Source organism: Halyomorpha halys, unplaced genomic scaffold (assembly GCF_000696795.3).
Source record: "Halyomorpha halys isolate HHAL.00 unplaced genomic scaffold, Hhal_1.1 Scaffold708.1, whole genome shotgun sequence".
NCBI lineage: Eukaryota > Metazoa > Arthropoda > Insecta > Hemiptera > Pentatomidae > Halyomorpha > Halyomorpha halys.
In genome coordinates, this window is record NW_027113783.1 from 56,866 (window position 1) to 71,710 (window position 14,845).

The 14,845-nt window shown below is 30.7% G+C and overlaps 1 protein-coding gene across 2 annotated transcripts in view; it reads right to left on the minus strand.

Moving 5' to 3' along the window:
- Positions 1–214: 214 nt before the first annotated feature.
- The window catches only part of LOC106685522 (retinol-binding protein pinta), an 18,862-nt gene continuing 4,231 nt past the window's right edge, over positions 215–14,845 (minus strand). Inside the window, exons 2-7 of one of the 2 annotated variants that reach the window (XM_014428246.3) lie at positions 13,659–13,800; positions 12,547–12,706; positions 8,356–8,608; positions 4,862–4,975; positions 3,087–3,192; positions 215–910 (exon numbers count right to left, since the gene is read on the minus strand). In XM_014428246.3, coding sequence (XP_014283732.1) covers positions 768–910; positions 3,087–3,192; positions 4,862–4,975; positions 8,356–8,608; positions 12,547–12,706; positions 13,659–13,764 — 882 coding nt within the window. In that variant the 5' untranslated portion in view covers positions 13,765–13,800 and the 3' untranslated portion in view covers positions 215–767. The remainder of the gene's footprint in view (positions 911–3,086; positions 3,193–4,861; positions 4,976–8,355; positions 8,609–12,546; positions 12,707–13,658; positions 13,801–14,845) is intronic. The other variant, XM_014428244.3, reaches the window with a different exon arrangement.

A 14,845-nucleotide genomic window follows, 5' to 3' on the forward strand; every position in this document is an offset into this window, starting at 1 on the left:
GGAACACTTTGCACATCTCAAATAAGATATTGAATTTTGTCAGTTACCGGATTCTGTCTGAAACAGTCTGTAATAAATTATCTATCATATATAATTCCATTAAGCGGAAACGTGAGGCAGGAAGTCACTGCTTTACACCTACCCCACTCTATAAAGAATTAGCAAGGCATTAAAAAAGAAAATTAAAAAGGAAGCATAATTTAACATTCGGCCATTTATAAGGAAACATCTTTATTTTGTTTTTTTGGTTTTACAGTAAATCTGTACTAATAACATTGTTATATAAATATAATTATTTTCTACACTAAATAAGTATTTAATACTGGTAACTAGTAATGTTATTACTAGAATTTATATATATAACTAAATACCTAGTTACTGAATAAGTAATAAATTGAAATAATAATATGTATCCTTATTTCATCATATATCTGTCCTCATATTTTTCCGAGACAATGAATGACTAAAACATTCTTTGCCTGCTCAATGTGAACAATACTAACACCTCATACTTTCATAATGGTAACCTCGTACTGATCATATCGTATGAATAAATTACTGACGTTTCTTTTTGACATATTCTACTCTATAATATACTTGTGATTTTTACAATGTGAGTATTAAATAGAACTTTTATTTTAGACTCATTAGTGTTTCACCCCAATCACGAGGAACATGTTAACACAATGTGTGATTTGAAAAGATTTAAAAAAAAAAAATAACCAACCGCTCTCACAGTTTTAACTATTTCCATTCGTCCATTTGACTTAATCAACGGCCAGTTTCCTGAAGGTTCCGTCAATCCCGTAGGTGCTCTCGGAGTCGGGAGGGCGCTTCTTCTCATCTGAGGCTTGCTTCATAGAATTCATGAACCATTCTCTGTTTTCTTCCATTATATTTAACCACTCATCTATAAATCAAATTCCAATCAAAATTTCTAATAACTATATTTCATATTAAAAGTATAGAAGGTATCAAGAAATAAGTTTGATGAACATTGTTAGTTTTTTTTCCTGATATTTTAGCTCCATTCTAAACTTTATAAAGTTAATTATAAGGTAGCCTGCCAATCCCTCTTTCTCAGTCTGCCGGTTGTTCTCAAGGTAGTATCCTCGGTCCATTCTCTATAAGGTTTATTATCTGATACCCAAACCCTTTTACTGCGAAAAAACGCATATACACCATGATCAACAGACCTATTTGGACACACGTAATTAAGCTTTAGGGCGCCATAAAACCATCAAATTTCTCCAGTACATAATCCTTCCAATTCATAATCATTAAAAAAATTCTTTATGTTATTTATTTGGTCTACCACCCTGACAGTTGGCTGATGAAAATTTCTACTCGACTGTGTGGAAGAACTGTAGGGAGTCAAAACCCCCACTCCTACTTCTTATACTGTCCTGAACAAAGAACCGACTGACTTTGTGTAGTGTCAGTAATGAATAATGAATAAATGATGATTCTTTCTGACGATTCACTTGAGAGTAAAATTCCACCAAAAGAATTCTGGATTCACTAGCTCTTTTCAATTACCATAGAAAAAGAAATGTTTCTAGGACTAAGTCCGATCAGAATAATAAAAATTTAAAAAACAGCAAGAAATCTGAACAAAAATTAACCAGGTATTAATAAATCAGTGAACACACTATATAAAAACCATAACAACGAAGAATTCCCGATTCACCTTCCCTATTTCTTAAACAATAGAAAAATAACCTCTGGAACTATGTTCCTTTACAATAACAATAACCGAACAAAATTTTAAAAAATCTATTTTCTCTGTGTAAACTGTAGATTTCTTCTATTCATTATAATATATGAAAGTTGAAGTATAAATTTCATTTATTTCTGACTCAGTAAAACGCAAAGATTAAGTCCAAAATGTGGCAAACTAACTCACGCCTGTGAAGGGGAAATCGAGAAAGTTTCGGGATACTAAAAACAAATCTTCATAAATTAAACATCATTTCGTAATTAGTCTGTTCTTTTATACAATCGAAAGTGTACCTACACGAATTAGTAAGGTGATTTGTATAGAAACGGAGCTAGACAGGAAAAATACTCTCTCCCTTGGTCATTGCTGAGAAAATTGTAAGGAAGAAAGATAAGGGTTGCTTATGAATGGCAATTGGTTGAGTTGGATTGGGTTGAAAATATTAAAACTAGCGAATATGAGAGCTATCAATGAGAATAATGCTAGTGAAACTAAGAGGATGTAATGGTTCAGATAATCAAACGCTTTAAAGAAGTCAAAAAATATAAGCATTGTTACCATTCGTGGCCTACAGCGGATGTGCTTAGGCCGTGATTTTGGTGAGTGCGGATTGGCGGCAACTGGGTTGGAAATGATAGAGTAATTGTTTTTAAATGATTTTTTTGCGAGTAGTACGGAGAGGAAATAGGAAGGTATGTCTTTGTTAAGAAATGTGGAGTTAGAAGTTTTGTTAATGGGATGGACTTTGGTATTTTCTCAAGAGACAAAGAACACTGAATTACTAGTGAACAAATACATATACATCTAAGTACTAAAATTAATTTATCAATTTATGTAGATAGGATTTATTATCCTCTTCAAGAAAACTATATGATACCGGTCTTGGTTATATTTCAAGAAAGATATGTACTTAACAATGGAACTGGAGACTATCTTCCAGCAAGTAAGAAAGGCTGTCTGCTTCTGCAAGGAGAAAGATTGTGTAGCAGATAGGATTGGTGCGCTAAAAAGAGATCTATGTTTGTAATGAGAGTGCCAAATTCGGAAAAATAAATTATTTAAAATATTTTTTCCAACATATTTTGATCTATGACTCTGAACACATAAAATAACGTTATCCTGTAGAATTTATTTATGGATGAGTATATCCCTATTCACTACTATAACATCTGTAACGGGTTCGCAAAAAGAACCGAAAAACCTAGACTAGTTTCATTCATGAAATTGACAAGAAATACATAAGTTATTATATTCCAGAAGTATAGATTACAATTAACGAAGATACTCTAGAACTACAAGTAATATATTGATGAATGTAAAGGAAAGAATATAGTATACTGTCAAATATATAATAATGCTCAGTTACCATTTAGTTCGGCGACAGACTTGTCCTTTCCTCCATAATTGGACGGCAATATTTCTAATGGCATGAACTGCTTCAGGAACGTCACCCCTTCATTAACGACTTTTACCTAAGAAGAAAAAAATCAATATAAATTACTTTAATAATTCATAGTGATTAATATATAAGCATAATTAGGTGGGTCAAATGTTTTGTTCTCATCGCGGAAAACGTATTTCTCCATGAACTGCCACAAACGAGTATAGGAAATTTAAAAAAATCTTAAAATGAATTAATTGAGCAATATCTTTGAAAACACAATTTTATTATTATTGTCACAATTATCCTGCAATAAATATGCAAATGTTCGTTTAAAACTTGGATTGTTTTTCTGTTTGTGCTTCATAAAAATACTGTTCTTTTCTTGTACCTTCTATTTTTTGAAATTTGAAAAATGATATACTTGAAAAACTTGGAATGGATGATCAAGAAAGAGGCATTGTTGTATCCAACTTCTCGCACCACTGAATTATTTGCGTGAGGTATGGGCATTGATTTAGGTTTCGTTCCTTACTTATTTCTTTTATTTATTTATATCACTTTCCATTCAAGAATTTCACAAGACTTAAACTGCGGCGGCGCCAGTACGAATCCGGCCTGGAGCGTCGACTTTTTTTATTTCTGTGGCGGTCTCACAAAATTAACATGGTAAGAAGAATAATTCGGTTCCCTCTAGATAACCCCCTCCCCCTCCTCATATGATAAAGATTACCAGGAAAGGGGTAAAAAAAATTGTATCGTTAAAGGGGCATCCATACCTTGCCGAGCGAGTTAAAACGTCAACTTTGGCTGCCTCAAGACTGTAGCGGCGTCTGTCCGGCGTGGAGGATCAACTTTTATTTCTGTCGCGGTCTCACGAAATGAAAACTTGACACCTAACCATGCTTATAATAGGGTAGAATAACCGATAAATAAACTATAAAAAATAATCGATAGAAAAAAAAAACACAACAGACCTAAGGTCTAAATAATATTCCATTTTTGTCAGCAACTTGAGTTTTTCCATACAAAAAAAAGCAAAACATCGAATCACATCCACTTAGACAGGGAAGAGATCATGGTCGACAGTTGTTTAGTTTATGAAGTAGAGGAGGTCTGGGGTTCTCCATTTTCTACGCTTTGGGAAATATATATTTTTTGCCAAAATTCTGGCAAGAGTTGATATCACAGAAAACCGTTTCTTTAATAATTACAGTTTTATTTTTATTTTTTTAGACTGACGGGCTGGAATGGTATAATAAAGCTTATTCCGTTAGCTGGAGCGTTTAGCTAGACAGGGAATGGAATTAGAAGCTTAGGCGAAGGGAGATGTTTTATAAATTTGTCTACTGCTCAAAGGAAAATCAATTTAAATATTTTGGCTATGAACAGCAAATGAATACCGATCCACAATCTACCCGATCATCTCTCAATGTAACATTTGCTAAATGTTTACTTCACTATCCTGTTTGAGAGAGATGATTTAAATTATAAAGTCGATTGTAAATAGCAAACGTGACAAACTGCTAAAAATAAGTATGGAATATTAGTCAAACTTTGGAAAGTTTGAGTAGTATCACAGGAACTAATCGGTCCACAATTACTAATTTGGTTCCAAAGTTCAAATCCTGGCGTTGCACATCTTTGAGTAGCTACATAAATTTATACTCTTTAGTTTATATCTTCAAATTTCTAAATATTTTTTCCAAGATACTTAAAAATACTAAATTAATTTAATTTGTACAGACAACCATAGTTACCCTTTTAAATAACTTGGCTTTCATCAATGGCTTGAACAAGTTGTTAACTACAAATTCAACGAAAGGAGGAGCGTTGATAGCAATGCTTGCCTTCAATTTGATTGGGTAACCTTCCTGAAAAATAAAATAATAATTACAACATCAATTTTTAATATTATTATAAAATTGATACAGATGATTAGCCCTGATGAGGGTTTGAAATTCAGGCCGAAACTTCGGCACTTACTTATAAATAGGTTTTGATTATTTTTTCAGAAAGCATCCCCGACCATCTTTCCCTGAAATTAATCTGCGGTAAACTATTAACACGTCGTTATTAAATTTGTATCTAAACTATGCATATGATTAAAAAAAACCTCAAAAAGAATGAAAAAATCTTATGATTGATAATTAAAAAATCGAATAATTATTAGTAATAAAGGTTGGACAATCCCAATGATTTCAGGGAGGTCTATGATGTTACCAATAAGGTCTGCCTACATGCGTCTGTCTAGTGACACCAATACAAATCCAATCCCATAATTTTAGTTTTGACTTATTAGTTCGAAACGTATTACAAATAACATTTAATTAAATTAAATTTTTTTTCTCATCCTTCTATTAATTTAAATTAACTATTTTTTTGTAGAATAAGTAACATTGATTGTTAATCGTATCAAATGAGATTAAGTATAAGTATAAGAAATTACAAAAATCGCTTCCAGTAAACAAAAAAAAATTTTTTTCGGAAACATCGAGTCAGATCCGTTTTAATCGTCTTTTTGAAACCCTACTTCGTAATATAAAATACAAATTTCCATATATATTGATATATTATATTAGATTATAATTTTTTGATTTTCAGAGGATATCAATTTTCTGCCAATGTCCTGTGCCCCCAAAAAATATGTCTCCTAATTTTATCTAAATTCAACATAACAACTGTTTTAAAGCTCAATTTCCATTCTTCCGATCCATATACATGTCTATTAGATTTTATACCTTTAAAAGTTTCGTGTGGATTAATATAATTGTGTTGATTATTACTTCATTGCATTATAGTGATATTCATCATAATAAGTTATTTTCGAAAACCTTAAGGCGCTGTTTTTCCTTTTATGTAAGAGGCCACGTAATGCGCCCGTAAAGAACAGCAGGAAGTAAAATAGTTTTCTAAATTCTTACTTTCTTTTTCTGGGCAGACTCGCGCCTTTTAAGAGAGAGAGAGAGAAATGCTTTATTCACCCATCCTGCCCAAATAGATTAGGTTGCTACATTACACAGCATACTATCGATCCGTGATCAGACATATATAAATTACATGACATAATAAAAAATAAAGAAAACTTTTTTTTTTTTCCCACAGGTTCTTTTTACAATCAATTCTAGTCAACACACGAAGAAAAAAAGAATGAATTGAAATATTTGTATTTAATATTTCAATTCATTCTTTTTTTCTTTGCCTTTCTTGTCCCTTCCATTTCACAATTTTTATTTCATTTGATCGACAAAGTCACTCTCCTTAATTCACCCTCTCAGATCCTCTCCAGTGACCCGTTAAACAAATTCACTATTAGACAGCAATGTGAGATCAAACCAGAGAAATAATGGTCACAGCAATAGATCAATTTAACAAATAAATACATTTTACCAAAATAAAACTAATAGATAGATTTAAAGGAAAATATAATAAAAAGTTGGTTAAAAGAAATACTTGAATGGATAAATAATTTTAAAAAATAATGATTATAATAAAATAATTTAATAAATAAATAAGTTAAAACACACAAATCGAAAGTTCCACATACTAAAATAAATAAATAAAACAATGAATAATCTCAGAGCTAATAAAATTGAAAAATAATAAGCATTTCAGGACTCTCCTTTATTTTCTCATCAGTCTCGTTATTTCTAAGTAACAGCGACCCTAAATACTTAACCTCTTTACCTACCTTATCCTACCTTATACCTACCTTATCTTTACCCTTAACCTCTTAACCTCTTACCTATTTAAATATATTTCCTCCTATATCTATATCACCGAAATTGTGACACTATTCATTTCGAGTCCTACTTCTTTACAAGCTCTTATCAACGTTCTATTTAGTTTTGTAGTTCGATAATTCGCGCAATCGAAGTGCTAAGGATGCATTAAATACTGCTTTCCAAATAGCACATTGTTTCATTAACTTTCAATTAAAACATTAAATGTTTGTAGTTTTTGATACATTAAATTTAATTTTCCCCTGATTGAAATAGTTAATTAGAAAGAAAACTTATTATTATATAAACATAGGTAAATACATATGTAATGTGTTTAAACAAATAATTGTATGTATATATAGGAATTGTATTATTTAAATTAATCTATAATACTTAGTGGTTTATGTTTTTCATCTTAAGCCTTTTTTAAACTCTTGAATAAGTTCAGAATATTTTCTTTATTATCACCATCTATGTATAGGTTGTTATTAAAGAATAACATTGTGATGTTCAATTTACCGAGCAGCCTTCACTTTAATCATATATGTGGCATTTTAATCTTCTGTGCGTTTGAAATTATTTATATCACTGCCACGACTTGGGCAACTATTGGGGTTCCTTTAAACGGTATAGTGACCGATAGAAGATTTAAAAACTAAATTTAAAATCCCATAAATCCTTAAAGCATTTTCAAATGGACTGAAATATTTTATTTAGTTATACCCCTTTCTAATTGCATCGTAATTCATATAATTATCCATTAAAAAGGGAATCACCCCTAACAATTGTGATTATATAAAAAACTGAAATTATAACATAAATTTTAAATATTTCTATTTTTATTTCAAACCACCTCCTTGCACAACTGCTGCTCTAGTAACAGTACTTTCTTACAAAGTACTGCACCCTTAACCCTTCATTGTAGCGATACAGATTTTAAAGATTATTTTTATTTGCTACATCGAAACATTTAATAATGATGCTATATAATAATTACACCCTGCTCGCAATACAAAATTAGAATAATGCCCTAATTTTCCTAAACATTCTCTTGTTTGCATTCACATTAACATTTATATATTGCTTACATATTCTATATTAATTAAAGCATAATTCTATATGCTTCTATACTTCCAAACTAAGTATAAAAATGTAAATCACTTACGCAAAACATGTACACAATTCCTATACTATATCTGTATACATATACTAATACTTTTTTCCAGTAATTACTACATATCATAAAGACCTTTACCACACGACGAAGTTTTCTTACTGACATTACTTGCAGAAAAACCTCACATTTTCTATTCAGACTGCATACGGCATTATAACCAATTCCTTTAAGGTCCATTCGGCAGTGCCCTTTCCATTGACTCACTGAGGTTCAAGGACAGTAAAAAATCGGTACAGATTCACGGATTATGGCTGTTTAGATCCAGTAGGCGCTGGAGGACCTAAAGTTTCCCTCAAAGCGGACACAATCCATCAAGCTAAAATAATATGTAAATAAAATTATTCAAAATTCTCACCTGATAACAATTCAGACTAGCAGCTAGAGCGGTAGGACTGATCATGGTGAACAAAGAGGAAGGTACTCCTGCACAGTCTATGACCAAGTAGGCGCCGGTGTTGTCAGGCCACTTCTTCAACAACAGTTCAATCATCATTACCATTCGCGTTATTTCGTGAGGGTGGTCGAACACTTTCTCAAAGCAATCATTTATTGTCAAGAAAAAAACTCTGTGACCCTCAGGAGTAGAGCTCGTCAAGAAGAACTGGCTTCTAAACAACAAATAAATATCTAATTAGAACAGAAACACAAGAAATGGGGCAAGAATCATAGTTTTAGAAAGACTCCAAAATAAAAGCTCTCTAGGATTCTTTGAAATATTTTAAAAAAATAGCTAATCAGACATTGTTTTGCGAACTCAGACTGAAAATCATTTAATCTTCTAAACGGTAAAAGTGGGATCTAATATTTATCTCTTTGTATCGGTTTGCGTTAATGTATATTTTTATTTTTTAGATCAGAACTTGTATAAGAGTATATTCCGTCCATAGTTTCTTTTCAAACCTATTGTTTGAGACCTCAATAGCTTATGTTGCTACCATTAAGTAGAATAACAGATTATGAACGTCTCAATTGTTTTGGAGGAAGATAGTCCGGGTGGTGTCAATCAAGGTTTAAAAATAGTAGCAAAAAACTATTAATTGTTAACCAACGTTAAATATCAGCAGGGCTGATAAGAATTACGTTCTGATGGAAACTCAACGTCATTCTTATCAGCCCTGACGAATCTCTGCAAAGTGGGAAGAAACGTTGGTTAACGATTGATAGTTTTTTGCTACTATTTTGAAACCTTGATTGACCGCCACCCGGACAATCTTCCTCTAATCTTCTTCATATCTTCCAACAATCTTTTTCCAATATGTCTCAATTATTTACTCAACAGCTGAACGAACCTGGATCTCAGAAAAAAAAAGTCAAGGAAAAGCCGTTATTCTCCATCTATTTATTATGAGATCTACGTCGTGGATACACCGCAGTCATGCTCATTCTATTTTTTTTCAGTAATTACTACATATCTTGAAGATCTTTACCGCATGACGAAGTTTTCTTACAGGCATTGCTTGGAGGTAAATAGACAGACAATTATTAGCGAATTTAGGTTTCAGCACTGAAAATCGACAGATCTTCCAAACGGACAAAGTGAGATGTAATATTTATCACTTTATATCGGTTTTCGTTAACATTTATTTTAATTTTTTTACATTAGATTCTGTATGTTTCGTACATAGTTACTTCCTATTAGTACAAGAGCCGGGAAGAAAAAAATTCAGTTATTTCACCCCAATTTATGATTTCTTTAATGAAAACTATGTATAATTACTAGTCAAAATTAATAAGTCTGCCAAGTATAAGTAGGGAGAATAAAAAATGGCGCCTGTTTCAAAACCTTAATTTTTCATTCAGAGCTCTATATCTTAAAAACTACCAACAACACTAGAAAATCTAAGAGAACATTATTTAAAGAGTCAATTTTCTGAAATGTTAGCCCTAAAAGAGCTATTTACGCCCCATTGTTCTCGAGATATAGCTTTTAAAAAGCAAAATTTCTTAAAAATCTTCTGAAAGATTAGTAATGAGCTAATTTATTTTGAGAAATCTATATCTCAAGAACTATGAGACGTACAGATGTCTATTAGCACTCAAATTAAAGCTAGTTTAATGGGTTATAAATAAGGTTAGGACCTTTACCTTCGTAGGAATAGTAGTTTCAAGATATTTAATATATATAAATTGATATATAGTTGTTCGGACAATAAATTTGATTTATGAAAAATTTTATTTCAGAAACCATTGAATGTACTGATGTTGCGCTCAAATTAAAGCTAGTTAAATTTACTGAAAAATAGTTGATTATATTTATCTTTGTAGGAGTAGTAGTTTTGATGATATTTGACAAATTAAACTCACAAAATGTTAATTTATAGTTGTTCCTATAAAATATTGGATTTTTGAAAACATATATTTCTAGATCCATAAGACGCACATATGTCTGCCAACACTCAAAATAAAGGAAATTTAACTTACTAAAAAGTAGTTTATGACACTTATCTTCGTAGGAGAAGTAGTTTTGATGATATTCACATATGAATATAAATGTGGCTAATGAAAACTTATCCAAACAACCGTAAATCAATTTATTTTAGCGAATTTCATGTAAACTATTACTCCTACGAAGATAAACATCATAAAATACTTTATATCTCATTAAACTAGCTTTAATTGAAGTGTTTATAGACATCTGTACGTCAAATGGTTTTTGAGATATAGATTTTTCAAAATAAATTCACTAATTACTGATCTTTCAGTACGTCCCATACAACATTTTTATGAAATGTTGCTTTTTAAAAAGCTATATCTCGAAAACTATTTAACGTAAATAACTCTATTGGGGCTCACATTTTAGCAAATTTGCTCTTCTTTAAATGAGGTTCTCTTAGGTTTTCTTAAGTTGTTCTTACTTTTTGAGATATCGAGCCCCGAATAAAAAATTAGTTTTTTTTATTGCTTTGAAACAGCCGCCATTTTTTTATTCCCCCTACCTATACTTGGCAGACTCATGAATTTCGACTAGTAAATATACATAGCTTTCATTAAAGTAATCAAAAATTGGGGTGAGATGACGGACTGTCTTTTTTCTTCTCTTGGGCTCTTGTACTATATTGTTTGAGACCTCAATGCCTTATGTTGCTATTATTGAGTGGAATAAAAAAAATATAACAGATTATGAACTGTCTTAATTATTATCGATCATTTACCCAACACCATAATGGACCTGCATCTCATAAACAATTATTCGGAAAAACGCCAAGCAAAATCCGTTTTTCCCTACCTTCTTATATGATGAGGTCTTCTTTTACGTCGTAGATCCACCGCAACAATGTCTTACATAGTTGCATGTCCTTTCTAGACGCCTGTAATGATGTTTCCCCGGTAACCTCTCTTCCTCTATCCCTTTGTGTGTCCTAGCCGTTTAGGGTGGCTATTATTTAACACGGACGGGTCATTTAACACTGACTATCATTGTCTTATTTTGTTAATCACGTTTTGCTTTTCTTATCCACAAATAGTCATTTATTTTCTTATGGTCATTTATTTTCTAGTTCATTTGACTTAATTGTTCTTGTTAATGCCAAAAATGTTCAAAGACACTTGTATTCTGTTTTATTCTGGTATTTTGTCAGCATTCCGTTTTTATCTGTATTTGTACAGGTTCATACATTGTTATATTATTTTTTAAAGACTTCAGATATAAACCTTTCCTTCATTTATACTCAATTCAAGTTGCATTACTGTGGTTTTGAATTTCTTGATTAATCCTCCCAAGACCTGCTTAGTGCGAGCGCAGGAAAGAGTATCGTTCATATACGCAAAACATTGCGTCAGTTAATCATATATTATCCTTCCAGGATTAATACTTAGTACAAAGTAATCCTGCCTCGAGACCTGTCCTACATCTAAGCTATAAGAGAATATTTTTAACAATGACCTTCTAAAAAAATTCGAAAATATTACATTGTTTATTTTAACTATTTGTAATTTTAATTAGATAATAAATAAATAAAAATCTTCTTGCACATATTTTGTATATAACAGTATAAACTCCGTTTTTATTTGCTAGGACTGGCAAATTTGTAACATTAGTAAAATTGTGTGGCCGCGGTCTGAAAGCAATAAGTATAATCTATTCAATAAAAATATTTCTTTGTTAAACAAGTGAAATTAAACACCAGAACTAAACTTGGGTCTTACAGGCAGTATTTGTACAAAGGCGTACTGAATACCTTATGGTAACATTAAAGGGTGATCATTAAATTACTTATTTGTGATTATAAATATCAGAATCCTAAGTAGTAGAACTATCAACTAGATACTGCAGTCTGTCTGGTGTTCATAGGTGGTTTTATAACAGTTCTTACTATTTATTATTCACTTCCATGTGATCTCTGGATTGGTATTTATTCAAATAAGTATCTTTGATAAAAAAAAAAAAATATATAGGAATATAATATAAAAAAATTGAAAAAATATCAGACCGTTTAAGAAAAAAATGTCTAAATTATTGTTGAACCTCATCTGATTTTGTTGAAATTTAAAAACATTCGAATGACAATCATAATCATTGGTTACAATGATTGCCGTATTTACTTACAAAGCCTTAGATCTCTCCCTGAATTGGGCGTTCACATCTCTGCTAATCTCGTCGTAGAGTTTTGCTCCCCTGTTCCGATTTGAGTAATAGGCATCCAGCTTACGTTTAGCTATTTCCAGGGTTTTTGTACCGTTCACGAAAGCCAACAGGATTTCGTGTTCTAAAATAGAAAACAATAGTAATCATGTAAATATAAGATACACTAATCGATATGCATATTGATGGATAGTTCAAATGCACATTGTCATACAATAAAAATATAAAACAAACACTATTTCCTTGTAAATGTGATAAAATGTGCAGACAAAATAAACAATTTTAAAAATAATAATGAAAATAGTTATAATTCCCAAAAATAAAGCATATTAGTGAACATTATATTTCTTTTTCAAAATAATTTATTACAATAAATTATGAGTTTTTCGTTTGAGGGTGAAAAAATGATAAAACTAAACTTGTTCAAACTGAATTCAAACGGTAAATAAAAGTAACAATCAGTTAAATTATGGTCAATATTTTTGTCCGAAAGACTCCACTTAAAAATATTATAATTATGAAGCAATAGTTTTCTGTAAAAATGTTCTTTCTACCTAATTTAACTGATTAGCCAAAGAACTAGTTTTTTAATAAACATTTATTAAAACTACAATTTTTATTCATAGAGGCGTACTTATGAATCAGATCCGAATCCGCAATGAAGGTTCATATACACCAAAGCCGAAAATAGTTTTATTGGGTCAAAGGTGAGATTTCTTTTACTCGTTCCAAAAGCATTGAAAAAATATCAGACCCTATTAGAAAAAATCTTTTAGCTATCTAAATTATTGTTGAACCCTATCAAATTTTTTAGAAACCTAAAAAATTCTAAATTAACATTAATTGTATAATATAAGTGTTAAAAATTAAATTCGCAATATATGTATAAATTATTAAAAGATAAAACGAAAAATAATTTAAATAAATATAGGATAAAAACAAAGTTTTGAATAGGCGAAAAAAGGAAAATTAATTTAAGATATCTATTTATCAATCCAAGTTAAATTATTTGTTTAGCTATATTCATTGACAAGTTCTTAATATTGCTAGCATAATGTTACCAATGAAGGACTTACCAACATCTTGCGGGAGATGGGGTTGCTTCTCCAACCACTCCTTTAAGCGTTGTACGTCTTCGTCGACCGCCTCACTGCTTCTTTTGTTAGAAATTTCTCCTACCATCTCACAAGTTTAAAAGAGGTTCTTTCTTATTTCCTACTTACAAAGGAATTATTTTTTACTAATGTGGAAGTTGTAAATACATCGTATGCCTTATTACTAATCAAGGAAAGTAAGAAAAATAAAATTATACAATTAAAGGAGAAAATTAGTGTGTAAATTACGTTAGATATAAAAAAAAAAACTAGCTTTCAACTAAGCATTTATTTGAACAATAATTTTCATTCTCTAAGGCATACTTAAATTTATTGCCAAATTTTATAAAACAAATAATTATTATACATAAAATACTTTAGCAGACTGAACTTATAATTGACTGATGATGAAATTAAACCAATTTATTAGTTTTTCACTACACGTGTAATATAAGTAAATCTACAGAACACAGAGAAGAAGAGCCAAAGTGATCTATGAAAGTTGATTCACATATGGGTGGTGCCTCATAATATGTCTTCTCAACGAAATTTGGGATCTGTCCAATCGAAAATTAAATTTAAAATTTCCATCCTCGCCACAAAAATGAATAAAAAATAAGATTAAAGATTCTATAGATGAAAATAAAAGGCTGAAGTTGGAGTTAATAGTTATACAAAAAAGAGAATATGGAATTCAAGCAGCAAATAGAACATTTATAATACGAATTCCAGCAGTCAGTTCTGATTTTTATTGCATTACATATAGCCTCGATTACAGTCAGAAATCTGAATATCAATATATTGTATGCGGATGACAAAATAAATGAGACTTACTTTTTAGGATCATCTAGACTCAAAAACAGACCGGTAACGGGAGCATTCCAAACTTAGGTTGATTTAAAAAAATATATTATACAACACGAAAAAGCTAAAAAAAAAACACAGGCATCAACATCAATAGAGTTCTTACTCTAAGCTCATGGAATAAACCTATCAAAATTACTAGCCAATTAGAATTAGGAATGAGTTAATTAATGATGGCATTCAAATTCAAATAAGGAAGATAAGGGGGATTATAGAAAAAATAAAATATTAATAATATGGGGGATAGAGAAAAAATAAAATATTAATAATATGGGGGATATAGAAAAAATAAAATATTAATAATA